Source organism: Dermacentor albipictus, chromosome 2 (assembly GCF_038994185.2).
Source record: "Dermacentor albipictus isolate Rhodes 1998 colony chromosome 2, USDA_Dalb.pri_finalv2, whole genome shotgun sequence".
Lineage (NCBI taxonomy): Eukaryota > Metazoa > Arthropoda > Arachnida > Ixodida > Ixodidae > Dermacentor > Dermacentor albipictus.
The window spans coordinates 201,921,461-201,941,626 of record NC_091822.1 but is presented as its reverse complement, the minus strand read 5'-3'; the positions used below and the strand labels follow the sequence as shown (position 1 = coordinate 201,941,626).

Sequence of the window (20,166 nt, the reverse complement as noted above, 5' to 3'; positions counted from 1 at the left end):
CCCCTCTTGTGGCGGTCGTGAAGACTCGGTCCATATCTTTACGCAGTGTTTGCTTCCTGCAGCTCTTCTCCAAAGAATTGCTAGTCTCTTTAATCTCCCAGGCGTTCCTTATGATACAGTTCGATTTTTGCATCCTTTGCCCAATCAGGCGATCAACCAGTTTGTGCTGCTTCTCGCCGAGTGCTCATACCAAGTTTGGTTGGCATGCTGTGATGCAGTTTTCGGGGGTCGGGCGTCGGGCCTTCACGAAGTGCTTGCGAAAGCACGGAAGGAGGTCTGGTTCCGTCTAACCCGGGAGCGGCACCACTTGGGCGAGAAGTTTCTCGAAGTGTGGGCTCGTCCTGCCGTGATTTTTGATGAGTCAGATGGAAAGCTATCCATTAAGTTATGATGCATGCTCCTAAGGTCGCTCGACTCGGCCGTGTGTGCCAGTCGATCTACGGGGTTTTGCTTGGCTAAGTGGAACCCAGAGCCGGAACCGGTAGTGACGCACCCTCGTGTGGTCGCGCTGCCCCGCGGGTGGCTTTGGTGCTCTCCATGGTTGTATGCCTTGACCTTTTTTGCGTCAAGGCAGTACGAGAGTCAGTCAGGCTTGCGTACTGTAAGACCGGCATGGCTGTTTGTGTGTTGAGTGCAGTTCCTCAGTTGTACTGCACCACAACAGCCTCCTTGTTCGGGAAGGACCGCCCTATTAACCCGGGTTGAGGGCGAGCACCGGGGTCAATGTATCGAATGATGTTGGGTTGATGAGTACATGTAAACTCTGGGACGCGGCGCCTCCGGCTGCGAAGTCCTTTTCCCATCTGACAATGGTGCACCGGATCTTCTGCGACACAGGCCCCTTAACGCTACCACAAACAAGACAGTGAAGGGTGACATGTCTTAGGCTTCCATTGACGTCAGAGGAGCGTAGAGCAAAATTTGTTTTTGAGGAAAAACTTAGGAATATGGATGAAAATAAATGGCTGACTAAAGTGCACAGGTATCTGTGCCTAGAAAGCGTTGACACGGAATAAAGGAAGACGTCAGGAAATTGGCAACCAAGTACAGGGTAGTTGAAAGGAAAATAGAAAACACGGAGTCATAAAAACTGGGAGAAATAGAGACGGTAAATTAGATGCAAAGAATGGAAAGACAAAAATGGCCACGAAGATTGGGTATTTGCACTATGTAGATAGAAGTGTTAATGAAGTCAGACACGATCAAAGAGACGTAGGCAAAATCCTAGGCTGCAATAAATGCAGCAAAATCTGATTAGCCTAAGCAGGCTAGGTGACTTTTTGTTGCCGTCACAGGGGGTGCCATGAGAAATCGTTAGTCATCATGCAGTCCGATCAATAATTGGGCTGGTATACAGAATACAGTATACAGGCGACATACTGGTATACAGAATTTTTTTAATGCTAAAGCATTATATGTCTCATGAGGCAGAAAAGCTGGCGTTGTCCACAACGACTGGCAGGAAAGATAATCATCAGCATGGATTAAGGTGGATTAAAGTGAAATAACATGCATTAACGTGGATCAAAATGGATTGAAGCGGATTAAAGTAGATAAAAGTGGATTAAGGTACAGTTTCAATTGAAGGTGATAACCTAGAGAAATCATCATGCTTTCCCATTCAAATCACGTATAAGGGTACTTAGATGACTGTCAGTGTTTTGTTTCTTTCTTTAGGAGACGGTCACGTCGACATTCATCGTGCGATTAGTTCTGGCTTAATTTTTTTACATTTGGAAATAGAATGCTGCACCGTAAGTTTGCTACCAAACCTAAAAAAATGATTCTTAAAATGTAAAAAATTGCAGTTTCGCGTGAAAGTTTGAGCATTGACGGCGATAGAAAATTATTAGGCAGTCGTACGCACTATAGTAGATTTCTTAGCTTTGTAAACTGCTGCACACACTCGCTTACCAAATTAACAAGCACTGTGTCGTGCCCACACAAGCAAACATGAGTACATCTCACTCGGTGGCTGCGGACGCTCGCTCTGAGAACGCTGGCGTGATGAAGAGCGGCAGCAGCGGCGAGCGAATTCCCCTTCGCGCTGCTCTCGCTTCAGCGCTAACTACACTCCGTTTCATACATCAATGCAACGCTGTGGTAACTACGTAAGAAGTTCGGTGACGAAAATGTGTCACTCTGCGCATTCCGTCTATACTTCGCTGTGCGCAAACGGCGTTTACTCGCCCCGGCTGCCAATGGACAACTTTAGAATAGCGTTTGTCGCCTCACGTACGTTAAACGTAAGCATCTTTGCTGGACGTTACGGTGCGCGTCCTTTCAAGTCTTTTAGTTTACCTTGCGGAAACACAAACGTAAATAAGACGCTATAAAATGGGGTGCCGTCTGGTGCCTCATGCCGAACGTATCCAAGCCAAGACGATCCATTTGCAATCACCATGCTGTTGCTATGCGGACGCGTCTCTTAGATCTACGGGCGCCAGAATCGCCTGACGATCTCAGAAAATGGACGCGCTATGCGCTCATAACTTACCTTTCTAGTGAGGTTAGAGAACGCGAAAGCTCATTACAATAGTTACTGATGATCAACGCGAGTGAAAGCGTAGCCATCATGAGAATTCACGCTGAAGCGCGAGCCAGGGGTGCCGCCATGTTCGACAACGTTATTTCTTAGCGTCCATAAACATTACGAATGTTAAATCGCAAAATAACGTACGTTATCATAACGCACGTAAAGCACAGAAACCCAGTAATGTTCGGAGCATGCGCAGTGAGGACGACGCTATTTCTTTACGTACGCAATGAGTTTTCGTTTGGTTGCAAAGGCTATTCTAAAGCTGTCTGATAAAGAAAAGAAATCAACGCAAAACAAGTTGATCTAAATGAATGCTTTAGTAGCCGTATACGCCTGTTTGTTTCTAAGGGTCAAAGCCTTTTTTCATTCAATACTATTTAAAACCTATATAAAGCAATTCGGCGCAATGGCGATAAGGAACATCGAGCTATTTCTGAGTGCGGACGCAGCCACTGCAGAAAGTCTCTCTAGCCCACAAGACATTGCGCCTGATGTATGAGACGGAGTACAGGCGCCCAAGGACATAGCCATCAGCTGTGTTGGGTCGGCTAGCCTTCGAACCCACCACGGACTACCCCCTACGTTCAGCCGCGCCATGCGCAGCTGAGTCCGGAGTGGAAGCGGAGACTCGCTGTTCTGCCCCCCCCCCCCCTCCGCCCTCCCTCCTTGTGATCACGAAAGGTCGGTGCGCACGCTCCCCGCCTTCTTCCCTTGCGGGCGCGAGAAGGCGCCGCCGCACCAAGACACCATCCTCGGCTCACCCTCGCATGCTTTCCCTCGTACCTACAGCATAAGACATGCGGCCGCGGTCTTATCTCACTTAGACTTGATACGGATCCTCACGGCGACGGCGGAGATTCGCCTGGACTGTCCATTTAACTGCTATCGCAATAGTAAATGAAGTTTCTCGAGCCGTCATCTACCCTTATAGAAAAAATTATGCGGTACTCACGCACTGTGGGAATCAATGTATAAGCGAAGCTTTCTGTGCTGTTTGCTTTGATTGGCGATAAGTAGCGGTGACGTTTACGACGAATGTTTAATATCTGTAAGGTTTAGTCCCATACGAGAGTGGTGAGTTGATGCTAAACGTTACCTTGCTTCTACCACTTCGGCTTCTCTGCGTAATACGCAACACAGGGAGACGTGTTTGCTTGAGGCGTTGTGCGCCATTGTTCATAACTTCTAGGAGGGCTAAGCATTGTCATTGCCTCACATGACGCATCGCATCGTGGCAGAACTGAATTACGGGGCTGCACGTGCAAAACTACAATGGGATAATGAGGAACGCCGTAGTGTAGGACTACAAAATTTGACACCCTCGTGTTCTTTAACGTGCACCAAAATCTAAGTGCACTAGCGTTTCTCTACTTAGCTCCCATCGAAATGCGGCTGCCGTTGTCGGGATGGAACCCGCGGCGTCGAGCAATGCCATAGCCGCAAAGCTACTGCGGCGTGCACAGAAGTTGTCATTCGACATGTGACCTCTTCCGTGTAGTCTTTTAAGGCAGAAAGCTGGTTTAGTTGGTGGTTATTCGTAGTGCCACCTTACAAGTGCGGTTTAATGCAGCTCTGCTTCTGCACGCGCTGCATAAGTTGGCCGCTTGACAAATTTGCATAGTGTTTGTCCTTCAGAAATAGCAGAAATGTACTATACCGTGCCTTGAACTTACATTTATCCCATTTATTTCTTTTCCCTATCGCCCCATTCTATGGGAACTGCGAGCGAAGAGTGGCAAAGCTGTTATTCACTCGTTTCGCAAGTGCGTGCGCCCGTTCTACCCCCCAGTCTCTGCCTCTTCTCGTTGCTGTCACTCTAACATTCTATCTTATCTAGCTTCCCTCTGGACTTGCACGTTAGTAGAAGGGTAAGCGCTGCACTTTCTGCAATGCTTTTTGCAAGGGTCACTGATAATCACAGCTGCCAAAAGGCTAATGTGACGACGCCCAGGGAGCTCCAGAAGGCATTGTGCGCATGCGACACGTCTCGCGTCGCCTTTCTTCGCTGCGACGCTCCTTCCATGTAGACATTCGCGCTTTGAACACACCCCCCCCCCCCCAACGTGGCGTGCAAGACAGCAGCCGCAGCAGTGGGAAAGTCGCAGGAAGGTGCAAAGAAAGCTTCGCTTTAACAAAGCCGGTGTTCCGGAGGGAACTATGTCATGTCACTGCCGCTGTTGCCATGTCGTGAAGTACGTGTCATCGTCGTCATTATCACACATTGGTGTCATTTCGACTTGTGCGCACGTGGTTGTGCGCAGCCGGGGTAACGCTGCACATGCACGTGTCTTATCAGCAGCTGCCGGCATATAAGTAAGGCAAGAATAAACACGGGGGTTCCTTGCTCTTCACCTGTCAGGTGGCGTGTCTTAGTCGTTCGCCATGGCGACCCGACATGGTGTCAGGAGTGGGGATAGTGTTCGGCTTCCGCGTGTCTCGGGGGCGTTAGTAGTGGCGCTCGACTGACAGCGGCTTGTCACTTCCTCGTCAGCAGCCACCCGTCCGGCCGCCGCATTGGCAATTACACCGCCGGTGAATTTCTATCGGACGTCGGAGTGGCCTGAATGGATTCAGGAGTTTGACGACTACCAATACACCACAGGCCTGAAGTACAGGTCACAAGAAGTCCAAGTCTGTACGCTGCTGTATACCATGGGCTGACATGCCAAAAATGTTTTTCAAGCGTTAGGTCTCTCGGAAGACGAATGAAAAATACGTGACACGGTATGCAAAAAGTTCTATGCTCATTTCGTGGCAACACAGAACGTGGTGTACGAAAGCACCTGATTCCACTGTAGGCAACAGGAGCCCGGTGACACGGTTGACTAATTCGTCACCGTTCTACATGCTTTGGCAAATTGCTGCATTTTGCCACATTCAGGACACGGTTGATACGGGACACATTTTTCGTGGAACTTTCAGATGCCGCGCTGTTGGAGTCGCTCCAGATAGATTCCAGTCTTATTCTTGAAACAGCGCTGGCGGCCAACCTCCTTATCATGTGGTACAGTACTTGCAGCAGTGCTGGTTTTGTTGACGCTCGTACCATCCTAGTTTCAGGCACCCTGCTCAGGCAGTGTGGTGTAACAGTTGTAAAGCCAAAGGACAGTTCGCTGTGGTTTGCGGGAAGAGCCCCCAAAGCCACGAGGTAGGAACTTCTGCACTAAATTCAGAGCAAGAAATATATTTTGTTAATTCTTGTTAAAGTTAATTTTCAGTGGTTCAAAGGCTAGATTTATGCACATAACAATAAACAGGGTATCACTAATGGCTAAGATTGATTCCGGAGCTGAAGTCTCTGTTGTTCCGCCCAAGTTCCATAGAGTTACTTCGCGGTTACAGCCGTGACACGTAGTCTTGATGGGGCAGGCAGCCAACGCCTCCGCTTGAAGGAGACTTTTGAGGCGCACGTGCTCTGGAAGCAGCAAGCCACACGACAAACACTGTACGTTGTAGATTCGGTGCACACTGTTCTCCTGAAGCCTCCAGCCACTGAGACCCTGGGCATGATGAAGTTTGTTGATGTGCTCTTGGATAAAGAGTTTGATGCGATTTGCCTCCGATTGTTCTCTGGTCAACGATCTCAGGCGAATGCACCATTTGCTTGAAGCCGGAAGCTCCGCCTTTCGCCATAATATACACACCTCGTCGTGTTCCCATTACGCTAAGGGATTCGGTGAAAGCAGAAGTGCTGAAGATGGAACAAAGAGGAGAGATAAGAAAAGTATGAACCAACCGAGTGGTGCGCGGGTATCGTGCTAGTTCTCAAGCCGTTAGGCGAAATGCGCATCTGCGTAGACTTAACCCAGCTTAACAAGAGTGCGATCTGAAGTGAAGGCGTGACAACGACGGTGGACGAAGAGGGAACACACACACGCCTATTGTCGCGCCTTCACTTCAGATCGTGCTTAACCAACACGCCCAACTATCCATCCTAACGTAATAACAAGAGTGTGTTGGGGGAGCGCTTCGCATTGCCGAAAGTTGACGGTTTTTGGCGCATTGGCGGAAGAGTCATAATTTTCGAAGTTGTATGCTAATTCTGGTTTCCATCAAATTAAACTGGCAGGCGTGTGTTTCAGCTGCTCACCACTTTTATCACGCCTTTCGTCCGCTACTGTTTCTGCCGGTTATCATTTGGGATAAGCACCGCCCCGGAATATCTTCAGAAGCGCATAAGCGAAATCTTGAATGGTCTTTCAGGGGTAATGTGCCTTATGGATGATACATTGGTTTTTTTGCACATCAAAGAGCGAACACGATGAGCAGCTGCATGCAGTTCTAAGGGAGCGCTCTGCGGCCGGCGTCACACTCAATCGGGCTAAGTGTTCGTTTGATGTTCGCGAAGTAACGTTTTTGGGCTATGGTGTTGTTCCAACGGGCATCAAACCGGAACCTAGAACCAGCAACCAGAACCAGAAAGCTGGAAAAGTACAAGCAATCAAAGAGATGGTTGCACCATCGACGGTCCCAGACGTGTGCAGTTTTTGGGTACGGTGAATTGTTGCCTGATGATTGGTGAAAGTTTCAAGTTATGTGGCAGGTTGCATCGGCGAAGTTCGGTCAGTCTTTAGCACATCTAGACAAGGTGCGGTTGGCGCAACAAGGTGATACCTCCTGTCAACAGCTTCTGTTCTACAGCAGTAATGGTTGGCCGCGGTTCGCAAACGTCAAATAAGGCTTCTCCCATACTTCTCCAACTACCCTGGTCATGTACTAATTGTGGAAATGTTGTCCCTGCAAACTTCTTAATCTCATCTGTCCACCTAACTTTGTGCCACACCCTGCTACGCTTCCTTCTCTTGGAATCCAGTCCGTAACCCTTAATGACCATCGATTATCTTCCCTCCTTATTACATGCCCTGCTCATGCCCATTTCTTTTTATTGATTTCAACTAAGATGTCATTAACTCGCGTTTGTTCCCTCGCCCAATCTGCTGTCTTCTTATCCCTTAACGTTACGCCCACTATTCTTCTTTCCATAGCTCGTAGCGTCGTCCTCAATTTAAGTAGAACCCGTTTCGTAAGCCTCCAGGTTTCTGCCCCGTAGGTGAGTGCTGGTAAGACACAGCTGTTACACACTTTTCTCTTGAGGGATAATGGCAACCTGCTGTTCTTGATCTGGGAATGCCTGCCAAAGGCACCCCAGCCCATTCTTATTCTTCTGATTATATCAGTCTCATGATCCGGATCCGCGGTCGCTGCCTGCCCTAAGTAGTTGTATTACCTTACCACTTCCAGTGCCTCGCTACCTGTCGTAAGCTGCTGTTCTCTTCCAAGACTATTAAACATTACTTTAGTTTTCTGAAGATTAATTTTTAGTCCCACCCTTCTGCTTTGCCTGTCCAGGTCAGTCAGCATGCATTGCAATTGGTCCCCTGAGTTACTAAGCAAGGCAATATCATCAGCGAATCGCAATTTACCATGGTATTCTCCATAAACCCCTATCCCCAATTCTTCCCAATCCAGGTCTCTGAATACCTCCTGTAAACACGCTGTGAATAGCATTAGAGAGATCGTATCTCCCTGTCTGACGCCCTTCCTTATTGGGATTTTGTTTCTTTCTTTATGGAGGATATCGCCAAGTATGGACAGCTGGGCTGTCCATACAGCATCTTTTGGGTGGTCCTGCGCACTAGCAGCCCCCCCCCCTCCCCCTGTGTACATAAAGCCCTGTTTTCCATTAATAAAATTCAGTTGAAGTCCGGCGTTTGCGTTGTCTTTCTCTTCTCGTCCGTGTTAAGTTGTGCGCTGGGACGATGTTTCATAATGCTTTATGGAGGACTACGGTGGCTGTGGAGCCGCTATAGATATCTTCAGTTAGGTATTTTTTCATACGGCTCGTCTACACCCTGATACCGTTGAATGTAGAAGAAATGTAGCTATTTCTAAAGCGGTACACCTGCAATATGTGCACTATAGCATTAATGCGCTCTCTCTCAACCTCTGTAACAGGGTATGTGCGCTCAAGTGGTGTTACCCGTTTTGCATTGGGCTGCAGATACGTGCTCTTATGTTTTAATTGTGTATGGAGTCCTTACCGTAGAAAGTTTCTTGTTTCTTAGCATTCATAACAGTGCTTCCTTGACCTTAGATCAGAAAAATATGCATTACACGAAGGAACGTAGCATCTCCATTCTAAAGCTTTAAAGGCCAAGGAAGGAACGAAGGAACGTAGCGTCTACATTCAATAGATTTGAAGCCTCCAATATTGCTTACCTTCTGCCTGTCATTCTACGTATTGCAGGAATCTCCACTATTTCCTCAAAATACACTTTACAGCCAAAGGATATCATGTATATTCAAGGGCAAATTTTCAAGTATCAGAAGACGATTGCAAGGCTTCGAAGACAGCAGGTGAAGACCTCCTCAACACAAAGTGCTTGACTGAGATGCCATAATCTTGCAGCTGTTTAATGAGGGACGCAATGGCTTACACATTCGAGATGAGGATGTTGGTGCGTGGCCAATTATTTTTGTAGCCATTTTGTTTTGGCACGCAACCATTCACATAATTTTGCTACCTTAATTCATCCTCCATACAAAAGAAAGCGTCATATCTTTTCCTTCTAAAACCTTTTTCTAAATCCCTTTTGTTTCTTTATCTGGATAGTTGCAACACATCTTGTATGTGTTTTGCTTGTGTAAAGTTATTGCCATCACGCCATTAATTTCCGACTATTCTCCATCACTTGCATTTCGCAGTTTCTTCCCATTTTCATGCCCGCCACTTTTCTCACAATCTTTTCTTAATAAACTGTTATCTGCTATTTTCGTGTTTTTGGCTGTGCAGCAAGTCTATTTATATTGAAGGAACATGGCACATTTATTTACGGTACTCCTTTCGGTGTGAGTTACTAGAAGTACAATATCACAAACGATAAAGTTGTACTTCCTCAACATTTGGCATTATTGTTGCGCAAAGTTACGGCTTGGAACAGCAAATATTAGGTTAAATAATACTAACATAAAGTGAAACACCTTCGTGTGCTCGCCGTCGCAACATGCAAACAGCGGCACAAGCACCTGCATGAAATCACTCGTTTTATGCAACGTTATGAGTCACAAAAAATAATAATATAAGGAACGAAACTGAAATCCAAGATCCGGCAGCGTGCGGCGACCATCTTGAAGGTTGGTGCGTTTCGCCCATTCCGCTAGGTGCGCTGATAGCCAAAGTCGGCCGCAGGCGCCTACGGGAGTGTCCACTCTTTACATTTGCTGTATTACTCTATGGATAAGATTCCGACAATCGCCGACTGTGTTCGCCCCTATCGTTTTGCTTTGAGTGTAACTCACTTTTTTGGGCACAACTTCGTCCAATAAAAGTCAGTTTCGTTACTCACAGTTTTTCTACACTGTTCTTGACGTTCACTACCACGTGACAATATTGTAGTGGCTGTTTATTAGTTGATAAAATAATTTTTAACCATATGTGCGGTTTCTATTAGTTCAAGAAGGTAAGCCACTCTGAGAAATGAGGTTGGGGATATAGAGGTACGCCCGTACATACTGTGGATATCCAGTTCCCTAATATCCGTTTTAGTGAACATGATAACAGCATGTTCCGAAACTGGGCGAGTCAGTGTTTTATATGCCAAGGGGCGTACAGATGTGCATTTGCCTTTAAAGACCGTCTTAAAAAGAAAAAAGGTAAGCTTATGCAACTGAACATTTCCAAATGTAAGTTAATGCATGTATCAAGAAAGCGAAATAACCTCAGCTATCCGTATTCATTAAATTATACACCACAATCATACAGGTATCTTGGAATCATCGTGAACAACAAACTAACATGGTCTGAGCACAATGCAAAACTTTGCACAGATGCTTCTAAGTTGCTTGGGTTTATCAGACGATCCCTCGCTTTTTCACCCCGTTCTGTCCGTCAACTCGCCTACGTAACATTCATCCGTTCGAAACTCGAATATGCCTCGGCGATCTGGAATCCCCATCAGAACTATCTAATCGATCAGCTTGAAGCCATCCAAAATCGCGCGGCCCGTCGTATCACATCGCAGTATGACAGACGACACAATTCTTATCAAGGCATCCCTTCATCTTCAACCCCTGCAGCACTTGGATGGATGGATGGATGGATGGATACAACTTTCTTGTACGTCCGGCAAGGTTTAACGCGACCCGGGCTCAGGTCTCCCATGGAGGAACGTCAAGGCCCTGCCTCAACGCCGCCTCACGGGCTTGCTGGATTGCCCACGTCTGGATTCCGAGGTCTGAGCTGCGCAGAGCGGCGGCCCACCTCGACGACAGGGTCTCCGGAGTAACTGCCATCCCTCCTATAACTACATTGCACTCCCACAGCATGTGTTTGAGTGTTGCTGGTCCTTCCTGGCACAATTTGCACGTGTCATCCTGATGCTTATCTGGGAAGATTCGTTTGAGACGGAATGGATTAGAGAACGTGTTTGTCTGGAGTTGTCGCCAGGCGACGGCCTGCCTCCTGTTCAATTTGGGACTCGGCGGGGGGTATATCCTTCTGGCGTTCAAATATGCACTGGTGATGTCGTTGTATCTTGTGAGCCTGTCCCGTTCTGCTCGAGAAGCGTTCGCTATCGTGCGAGAGGCGTTTCCCTGTTCGGCGTAAAATTTCACAGCCTTGCCTATTTCACAAATTGTACTATACCTTCCCACAGCTAAGAAATTCTGTATTACACCCGCCGCTTCGCACCTCACGCCGTCTTTTCAACTCTTTAAGTTTGCAGCGCATACATGGCTCCACAAACTAATTTAATAAATCTTTTTTACCTAGCTCCATTACATTGTGGAATGACTTACCCGATTCCATAGTTACTGAAATAGAACCTAATAAATTCAGGCACTTATTAACAGCACATTTCAAGGGCTGAGTTATTTTGCCGTGTTTTTGAATGTGCATGCGTGTTTTGTTTTGTTTCCAAGTTGTTCCTGAGCCGCTGTGTCTATCTTAGTGTTGATGCTTCTGATGATGTTAATGTTGAACATGAACCCTGCACTTTGTATTGCTTTTTGTTGTTACCGACCATTGTATATGTAACGACTGCTCCCCCGCGCCCTTATGTAATGCCCTCAGCCAAGGGCCTTTAAGGGTAAATAAATGATGATGATGATGAAAAACTAGCGCCGGCAATTTGCTATTACTGTATCGCGATGTTTCGTCCAGGACAAATCCCTAGTTATGCAGAGACCGATATATTTGTGTTTGAGTGTCACAATGATACATGCCCAAGCGGCTTCTTCTTTAGCGTTGTTCTTGTGCATACCGTGTTTTCAAAATTAGCGCACATTTGCCATTAGCTGCACCATTCAGCCACCCTATTGAAATCGCTGTTTACCCTCAGTTGGTGTTCAGTTGGTCTTCAGCTGAAGTTACGTGCCACTGGGTACGTGCCGATGCTTAGCCAATCCCCTGCGTGTCTCGCAGTGACACAGAGGGGGCAATACAAAAGCCTTAAACTCATTTGGCTGCGTGTGGTGCTTCGCATCCGCGTCTCGTCGACAAGCATCGCCTTGGCGCCGTGCGCCTGCGATCCGCTGTGCGTGCTGCCTCGTTCACTGATCGCGTCGCTTGGATTCAAGCGTCGCGATTGGTGCATATATGGATTTGTGGCAGACTTATAGAGTTTCGATATGATGCTTGCCTTAAACGAGCGCAGGTTCGTCAAAAGTTGTTTAAAAGGAGGAAACCAAGCTTGGGTATGTGTATAAATGTGGCGCGTTATGGCATGCGTGTATTTGACTCGAGTGGAAGTGAGAGAGCGCCTCAGCGAGAGCGGCGTGCGCAGGGAGATGGAGGAGGCCAAGAGCTGCCTGGAGCGCGAGACCTCGTTTTGCCCGGAAGAGATACGCAGCATCTACATGAACTACCTGCGGCCGGTGACCGCCTCCTTCCAGGACCTCTGCAACGCCGGCGAGACTAGAGACGGTACGCCCCGCCCTCCAAACGTTCCCGCGTTGGCCGAGGTCGTGTACTTGTGCGGCATGAGTGGGCGATCGGAGGTCAGGATCTCCCAGCGAAAAGTAGTACATTATGTATACAGTTTAGGTATTTGAGGTAATAGTTCTGCGAAAACAGGCAAGGTGGAGAGAAGCAATTAATAAAGGGAAAATCGGACCCCTTCTAGCAATTGCTACAAAGCAAACCCACACGGTTTTCTCGAAAGAAAAGCCTAGCAGTTGAAGAAAAATTCGTCCTGGTCCGGGATGTCTGCTTTTCCCCTTATTAATTACTTCTCTCCACCCTGCGGGTTTCCGCAGAACTATTACCTGAAACTCTTGCCTTTGCTTCTAGTTGTCGACACATTCGACTTCGCCCTGCCATCTGCCAGCCCCCTGGTTAGCTCAGATGGTAGAGCAGGTGCTCCGGATAGGTGGTGGTCCCGGGTTCGAGTCCCGGACCAGGACGAATTTTTCTTCAACTGCGAGGCTTTTCTTTCGTGGAACCCGTATGGGTTTCCTTTGTAGCAGTTGCTACGAATAGGTGGATGTCTGGTTTTCCCTTCAATAATTACAGTTTAGGTAAATTCGGAATAAGCAATACAAAGCATAAGCAGGAACAAGAAATTATCACACTGATAAGTTATCTAAGGGAGTTTTAAGACTATGACAGAGTGTGTGCATTGCACATAAACTTAATTGAAATGGTACGATGTTCCAAAATGATACACAGGAAGATCTTGCCCTTAGTTTGTCATAATTAGTATGGACGTTTGGCATGAGGACATTATATTTTATGAAAAAAGTATTGTGCTATTAGAACTCGCAAGACTAATACCAGTGAAACTGAGAATATACAATTTACGATTCATAAGTCGACGCATGATGATCAGTCATTTATGACCATCTCGACAAAATTTCACATATGGCGTAGAAAGTATATTTGGTATTTCAAGCGGCAGCGCTGTACATCCGAGACTTCTTACGAACCGGGGGGTTCGGAACACCCCGCCCGCTGTTTCGAACTCCATCTCGCGTTACAAGTCAGCGAACTTAATTGAGCCGCATTGGCAACCGTGTGTGCTCAGAATTTTCGGGTGACCTCCGGCACGCGCTGTACACTGATCCGTTTTCTCTTGCTGCCTTGCTCATGTCCATCACCAATAGGGTCTGATGGCACACGCCACTTGGTGGTGTGCAAACTTACACGCGATTTGAAAGCCAAGATTTCTAGACCAAGGCACACGCTCTATTCTAATCACTCTTTCCGCGCGTTTCAGCAGAGCATATATTGACCGCAAATAAAGACTGGGACAGCGGAAGAGAACACAAAAACAACACGGGCGGTATCATATCTCTTCCGCTGTCCCCGTCTTTATTTGCGGTCAATATGATATGCAGTAAACACCAACTAGGCCAAACTGAAGTTCTTCAGAAGCGCAGTTAATAGATGGAGGACGCTTGAGCTTCGCCTTTAAGAGTGGAACAGGATAGCACTCAGTCATGTAGGAAGGAAAAAAAACTTAGGAGAGGCGCTAGCCCCTGGGCGCGCTAGGAGAAAAGTGTGGAGGAAGTGACGTGGTAGGTTCGCTTGTTTTCCGTTTTCTTCTTCTTTCTTTTGCTGTAGCGGCCATGCTTTCGAGCCCCAATGGTGGTTTTGTTATAACTATGTGCGCTCACACGTGTTGCTCCGTATATCGTACCGTGGCAAAGGTACCGTGTGGGCAGGTTTGCATTAGTATTCGTGTTTTGTTGCGCTGGGTGTTATGTGGACCGTGCTTTCCCGGATGTTGCTGTGGCCAGGCGGGACCGGAGGAACTAAAATTCGTGAAATGAACGCGCATGCAACGCTGCAACCAGTGTACCGCGTCACGGCAGTGGCAACGGGCGAAGGAATATCCGCGGGAAATTTTGCCCTCTTCGGCGGAATCATGCCAACGTGCCATCGCATGCCGAAGCCGATGCGTTTCAGAATCTGTATGCAATGAACGCCTTGCAGGTCAGCGATTCCTGCTTTTGACAGCACATGGTGCATTTGCGGCACGTAGAACGTACGTTATGCAAGAATGCATAATTCTGGTTTTAGAACATTCGTGTTCACTAACAACTTGCTTTTGTGCATACTAAAACACATGTTGCTTAACTGTTGCTTGTTTCTCACAGTACTCGCGACAGCACGAAGTCTTTTAAGCAAAACGCGTTCGATGTTCATACCCACCTGCACAGGTGTACAACTATACACGGCTGATAGAGCGTTACGCAGAATATGTGCATTTTACTGCCCTCGACATGCACCGTGCGCCAGCCAGCCGATGCTTTATCCTGGAAGATGGGAAAGGAGCGGCTGCTTTGACTTAAGGAACGAATCCTCCCTTCCGCAGGCGTATCTTACTTGTGCGCATGAGAAGCGCAGGGAAGTGAAGGTTAGCGGATGCGCTGCAAGAGTGAGCAAGCCTCCACAGAACGTACGCCCACGAACACATCAAACGGCTGTTCCATGCATTGCATTTCATTTCATTTTATTACCTTAAAGACCCCTGGATAGGGGTATTACATAAGGGGTGGGAATACATTAGTACATAATTTGCATAATACATAAATGAACACGCAAACAACAACAAAAAACTGCATGTGCTAAAGGGTTACATACGTCAGTGCAAATACATAGAACTAAGTAATACAAACTAAAGTTGCACGAGCATAGAAGTCTATTAGCACAAGTCATTTCTATTGTGAAAAGTGCGCAGTGACACTCTCCATGAACGTAGAAGGGCAAATGATGGTGGAGATTTGGTGGGGCAGATTGTTCCAATTTGTAGCGGCATGGCAAAAGAATGAGGCGGAAAAGGTAACAGTGCGCATGCGAGGGCGGCCCACTTGAAAAGTGTGGCGTGTGCGATGAGATGTTCGGGCTGCGGGGAGGATATAGGCTGGTTGATTAAGCGAGCTGCGATAAAACTCATGGAAAAGTAAAAGGGTTCCAGTGCGCCGGTGCGTACAAAGGGGAAGTAAATTCAATTCTTTCTTTAAGTAAGATATGCTCACGTCATATGAATAATTAGAATGGATGAACCTTGTGGCACGGTTTTGAACGGCTCCGAGTGCGTTAATGAGATATGTTTGGTGCGGATTCCATATGGCGGATGCATATTCCAATTTCGGTCGGACTATGACTGGTAGGCCAGTAGTTTAACAGGTTTGGGGGCGCGTTTTAGATGACGCTTGAGAAAACCCAGCGATTTGTTAGCAGATGAAATGATGTTACTGACGTGTGTTCGCCAGGATAAGTCGTTAGATATAGTAACACCTAGGTACTTGTAAGACTGCGCAGCACACAAGGGAATGTTATTAATTGTGTATTGGTAAGGAAATGGGTCGCGCCGACGAGAAAATACCATCAAGTTGCATTTCTTAGGATTAAGTTCCATTAACCACCGGTCGCACCATTGCTGTAAACAGTTAATGTCCTCCTGAAGTAAGTCTTCATTAGATGTGCTAGTAATTGTTCGATAAATGACGCAGTCGTCTGCGAACAAACGAACGTTGCAAGACACGTGCAGGGGTAGGTCATTAATATTAAGAAGAGTAGGGGTCCAAGAACAGATCCTTGCGGTACACCGGAAGTCACTGGTAGGTGGTTAGATGCGCGGTTGTTAACTGTAACGAACTGAGATCTGTTTGTTAGGAACGCTTCAATCCATCGCAAAATGTCGGGGTGAAGGTTCGCAAGAGAAAGTTGTGTCTGATACCGCTCAAGTTTCCGACCACCTGGTTACCCGTTTCAAGCCGATAGGCCCGTTTTTGGGGTTTTTATCGGACTTTTCAGGCCTCTCGCGTGGCCGAGCGGAGCGCAGGCGCTGGGCCTGATGCTAGGTCCAGGGCTTTGACGGCGCTTGCGGGCAGCAAGACCGACACCATGGCATCGACGCAGCCTGAAATTGGTCTCCGCCACACGAATTTGCCGAATTCTGAATCAACACTGAGCGGAGTCGCCGAAAATCCGCTCGAAGCTCAAGAAATGGAAGCCGACCACCTCGAGGCCACCTCCGACCCAGAGGCAGCGGAAACCGACGACTACGAAGGCGCCTTTATGCTTCATGAAGCAGCGGACCCAACCAATCATCCGAGGAGTGAGTACGATTGGACACTCTTCGTGACCAAGCGCCAAATTAAGGCCCAAAAACGCGGTTTACGGAACGCCGCCATTTTGAAGAACGGAGAGCCCCAGGCAGGGGCAAACAATGGCAAGATGGCGCCGGCGAGTGCCGTCACAACGAGTGACGCAGCTGCCTGCGTGGAAAGCGCGAGCGCACCAAACTCAATCGGAGGGAGAGCAACGCAGCGGCCTAGGCAAAGGGCGCCACCGCTCCCGAAAAATGACGCGAAGATTATTATTAGACCGAAGGATGGATTGCCGGTGAAGGCACTACAAGGAGCCGATGTAGCGAAAGCCATCGGTGCGGCCTGCGGAAACAAGATTAGAGGTGGCAAGGACTTTATCATCAGATTGCGACTAGGCTCCAACATCATAATAGCGAGCACCCCAAGCGACGAGACCGCGAAGATAATTCGAGGAATCACCAGCTTGAGTTTCGGAGGACGCTCCTTTCAAGTCAACACCTACGTAGCGACACCTGAAGATTGCAAGCGTGCCGTGATCCACGGGATAGACGCCGGGACCACGGAAGAAGAATTGATGGAAAACATGACACTTCGCACCCAGGGTGTAACCATACTGGGGGCCAGAATGCTGGGGAAGTCGAAGACAGCCCTCATTACCTTCGACGGACCCTTCATTCCCAGGATGGTCAACTGGTGGGGAGGCGAATACAAATGCCACCCATACCGACCGACGAGGCAAGTGTGCTACAACTGCGGACAACAAGGCCACAGATCTGACGTATGTCCGACGCCGGATGCCAAGGCCTGCAGGCAGTGTGGAGCACGGAACCCGCCGGAAGGACATCAATGCCAGCCAAAGTGCCTGGTATGTGGAGGCGACCATGCCACCGGGTCCAGGGACTGCAAGGAGCGCCTGAAGCAGTTCAAGGAGCTTCGCGGGCCGGCCTATGGCGGGCGGCAAAGCCGCCAAAAGAGCCGGAGCGGGCAGCAGCAGCAGCAGCAGCAGCATCGGAAGAGATGGCTCAGCTCAGAGGGCGACCATAGCCAATCCCGGAACCAGAGCCAGGAGGGGAGGGGGAGTTCGCGGAGCCGTTCACGGAACCGTTCGCGGAGCCGTTCACGGACCAACGCTCCCCAGTCGTCCCAAGGCGTCAAGGGAGGCAAGCAACAGCCGCAGCAGCAGCGGCACCAGAAGAAGCAGAAGCCCAACAACAACATTAACAACGGCAAGGTGAGCTGGGATGCAGGCCCTCCCAAATCGCTTGTTCCGCACTCGGGTAACAATAGTCGAAATAACATCAGTACACACGAGACTCAGTTAGAAAAAGAAAATAGGGTCCTCAGGCAGAAGGTAGAGGAGCAGGATAAGAAGATTGAAGAGCTAATGAGAGCAGTTAGGGACCTCCAATCGGGAGCCCCTCACAGGCCATCGCATCCACAAGAACAGGCATCAGAAGCACCAGAATACTTTGTCAAGTTCATGGCAGAGATGAGACAGAAATTCAGCATAATAGAGCAACGAATAGAGATGCAAAACACAGACATACGCAACATGCGTAAACAAGAAAGAACACAAGGGGTCAAAGACAAATTTGACCAGCGACGTCCCACATTAGGCCTGTATTCAGATAACTAATCATGGCCAGACCCAATAAAGGAAAAGGCAAAAACGAAAAACTTGAAATCTGGCAGTGGAATTGGAGAGGCTACCGAAGAAAACAAGGACAATTACAACAGTTCATCAACAAGCAGTTAATTCCGCCCGACGTCATTGCTCTGCAAGAAACCTGGGGCTTCACGCCAAAATTACAGGGGTATACATGCCAAGTAAATGAGGTCACTGGTCGAACAGCCATTATGATCAGCAACACCCTTGCCGCCATAGCACACGACAAGATTGCTGACACAGACATAGATCATGAGATTACCGAAATCATACCGAAAAAGAAGAACGGGGGAAGTACTTTTATTGTAAACGTATACAGTCCTCCAAAGCAGAAGAAGGGCAAATTCACGCACCTTTTCCACAGTGTGAGCAGGTTGGCTAAAAACAACACGCTCGTAATCGTTGGAGACTTCAACGCCAAGGATCCTAGCTGGGGATACAAGACCACCGATAAAAAGGGTACGACAGTCAAGGAGGCGGCTGACAACATAAACTGCCAACTCTTAACGGACCCAGAGGTCCCCACCAGGATGGGAAACAGCGTCCAGGAGGACACCAGCCCTGACCTCACCTTCGTAAGAAAAGCGAGACAGGCGGTCTGGGAAAATATGCTGGAAAGCCTGGGTAGTGATCATTACATCATCAAGACGCAAATTGGAATGGCTCACGTAAAGCGTCGGATAGGTACAGCAAAAATAACGGATTGGGATGCCTTTAGACAAGCCTGTGATGGACATCCGCTGGGCGCGATACTGTCAATCGAGGAATGGGGGAATATGCTGAAGGAAAGGCAAAGCGAGTACACCAAGGAGATCGACCGCACAGAGCAAATACCGGAGGTTGACTCTAGACTGCTTCGGCTATGGGAGGCAAGACAGAGCCTGACCAAAAGGTGGAAGAGACAGAAGTTTAATAGGAAGCTAAAACTGAAGATTGCGGAAATTACGCAAAAGACAGAAGAGTATGCGGAACAATTGGCGAGAGCAAATTGGCAGCAATTTAGCAATTCCTTAAGCGGAACCCTGAGTACCGCTCGAACGTGGAGCATACTCAAAGCACTCCTGGACCCGACTAAAACCAAGTCGGAGAACAACAAGGCCATACAGAGGCTGGTTCACCAGTTTCAGGGTCAGGGCTCAGAGCATGAGCTCATGGAAAGAGTAAGGCACAAGTGCTTCGAGGACGGTGACCCAGCAGCCTACACGGAGTGCTACAAGGGGAAAGAAAATTCTGATCTGGACAGGCCTATAACCAAAGAGGAAGTATACGCAGCAATAAGAAATACCACTAGGAATACGGCTGCAGGCGCAGACAAGATAAAAAACGCGCTGATTCGCAACCTGAGTGATGAGCTGGTAGTAGAACTTACTGACTATCTCAACAAGCACTGGGTGGAGGAGACAGTACCCGAGGAGTGGAAGCATTCGGAGGTAGTGATGATTCCAAAACCTGGCAAAAAACTGCAAGTAGAAAATCTTAGACCAATCTCTCTCACGTCATGCTTAGGCAAGCTGTACGAGCGGGTGGTTACAATGAGGCTACAAAATTATATGGAGGACAACGAGCTGTACCCCCCCCCCCCCCAGCATGTTTGGATTCCGCGCTAAATTATCGACGCAAGACGTGCTCCTCCAGCTCAAGGAGGAGGTGCTCAGCAACGTCCCACGAAACAGCGAACACGTCATCATGGCACTGGACATTAAAGGAGCCTTCGACAATGTCAGCCACGAAGCCATACTCACAGGAATGGATAGCCTGAACTGTGGCAGAAGGATTCATGGCTATGTCAAGGCCTTCCTCTCTAACCGGACAGCAACAATCGGCCTGGGAGCAGTCAGATCAGAGAAGTTTCGCACCCCAAACAAGGGAACTCCTCAAGGGTCGGTCATCTCCCCCATACTCTTCA

The 20,166-nt window shown here is 48.2% G+C and overlaps 2 protein-coding genes across 3 annotated transcripts in view; one reads left to right on the top strand and one right to left on the bottom strand.

The window, feature by feature from the left end:
• The window catches only part of LOC135904562 (uncharacterized), an 81,819-nt gene that overhangs the window by 22,396 nt on the left and 39,257 nt on the right, over window positions 1–20,166 (top strand). For both annotated transcript variants that reach the window (XM_065435420.1, XM_065435421.1), the window contains one exon: window positions 12,322–12,461. In XM_065435420.1, coding sequence (XP_065291492.1) covers window positions 12,322–12,461 — 140 coding nt within the window. The remainder of the gene's footprint in view (window positions 1–12,321; window positions 12,462–20,166) is intronic.
• Window positions 1–20,166, bottom strand: part of mTor (serine/threonine-protein kinase Tor) — a 504,957-nt gene that overhangs the window by 475,787 nt on the left and 9,004 nt on the right. The window lies entirely within an intron of this gene.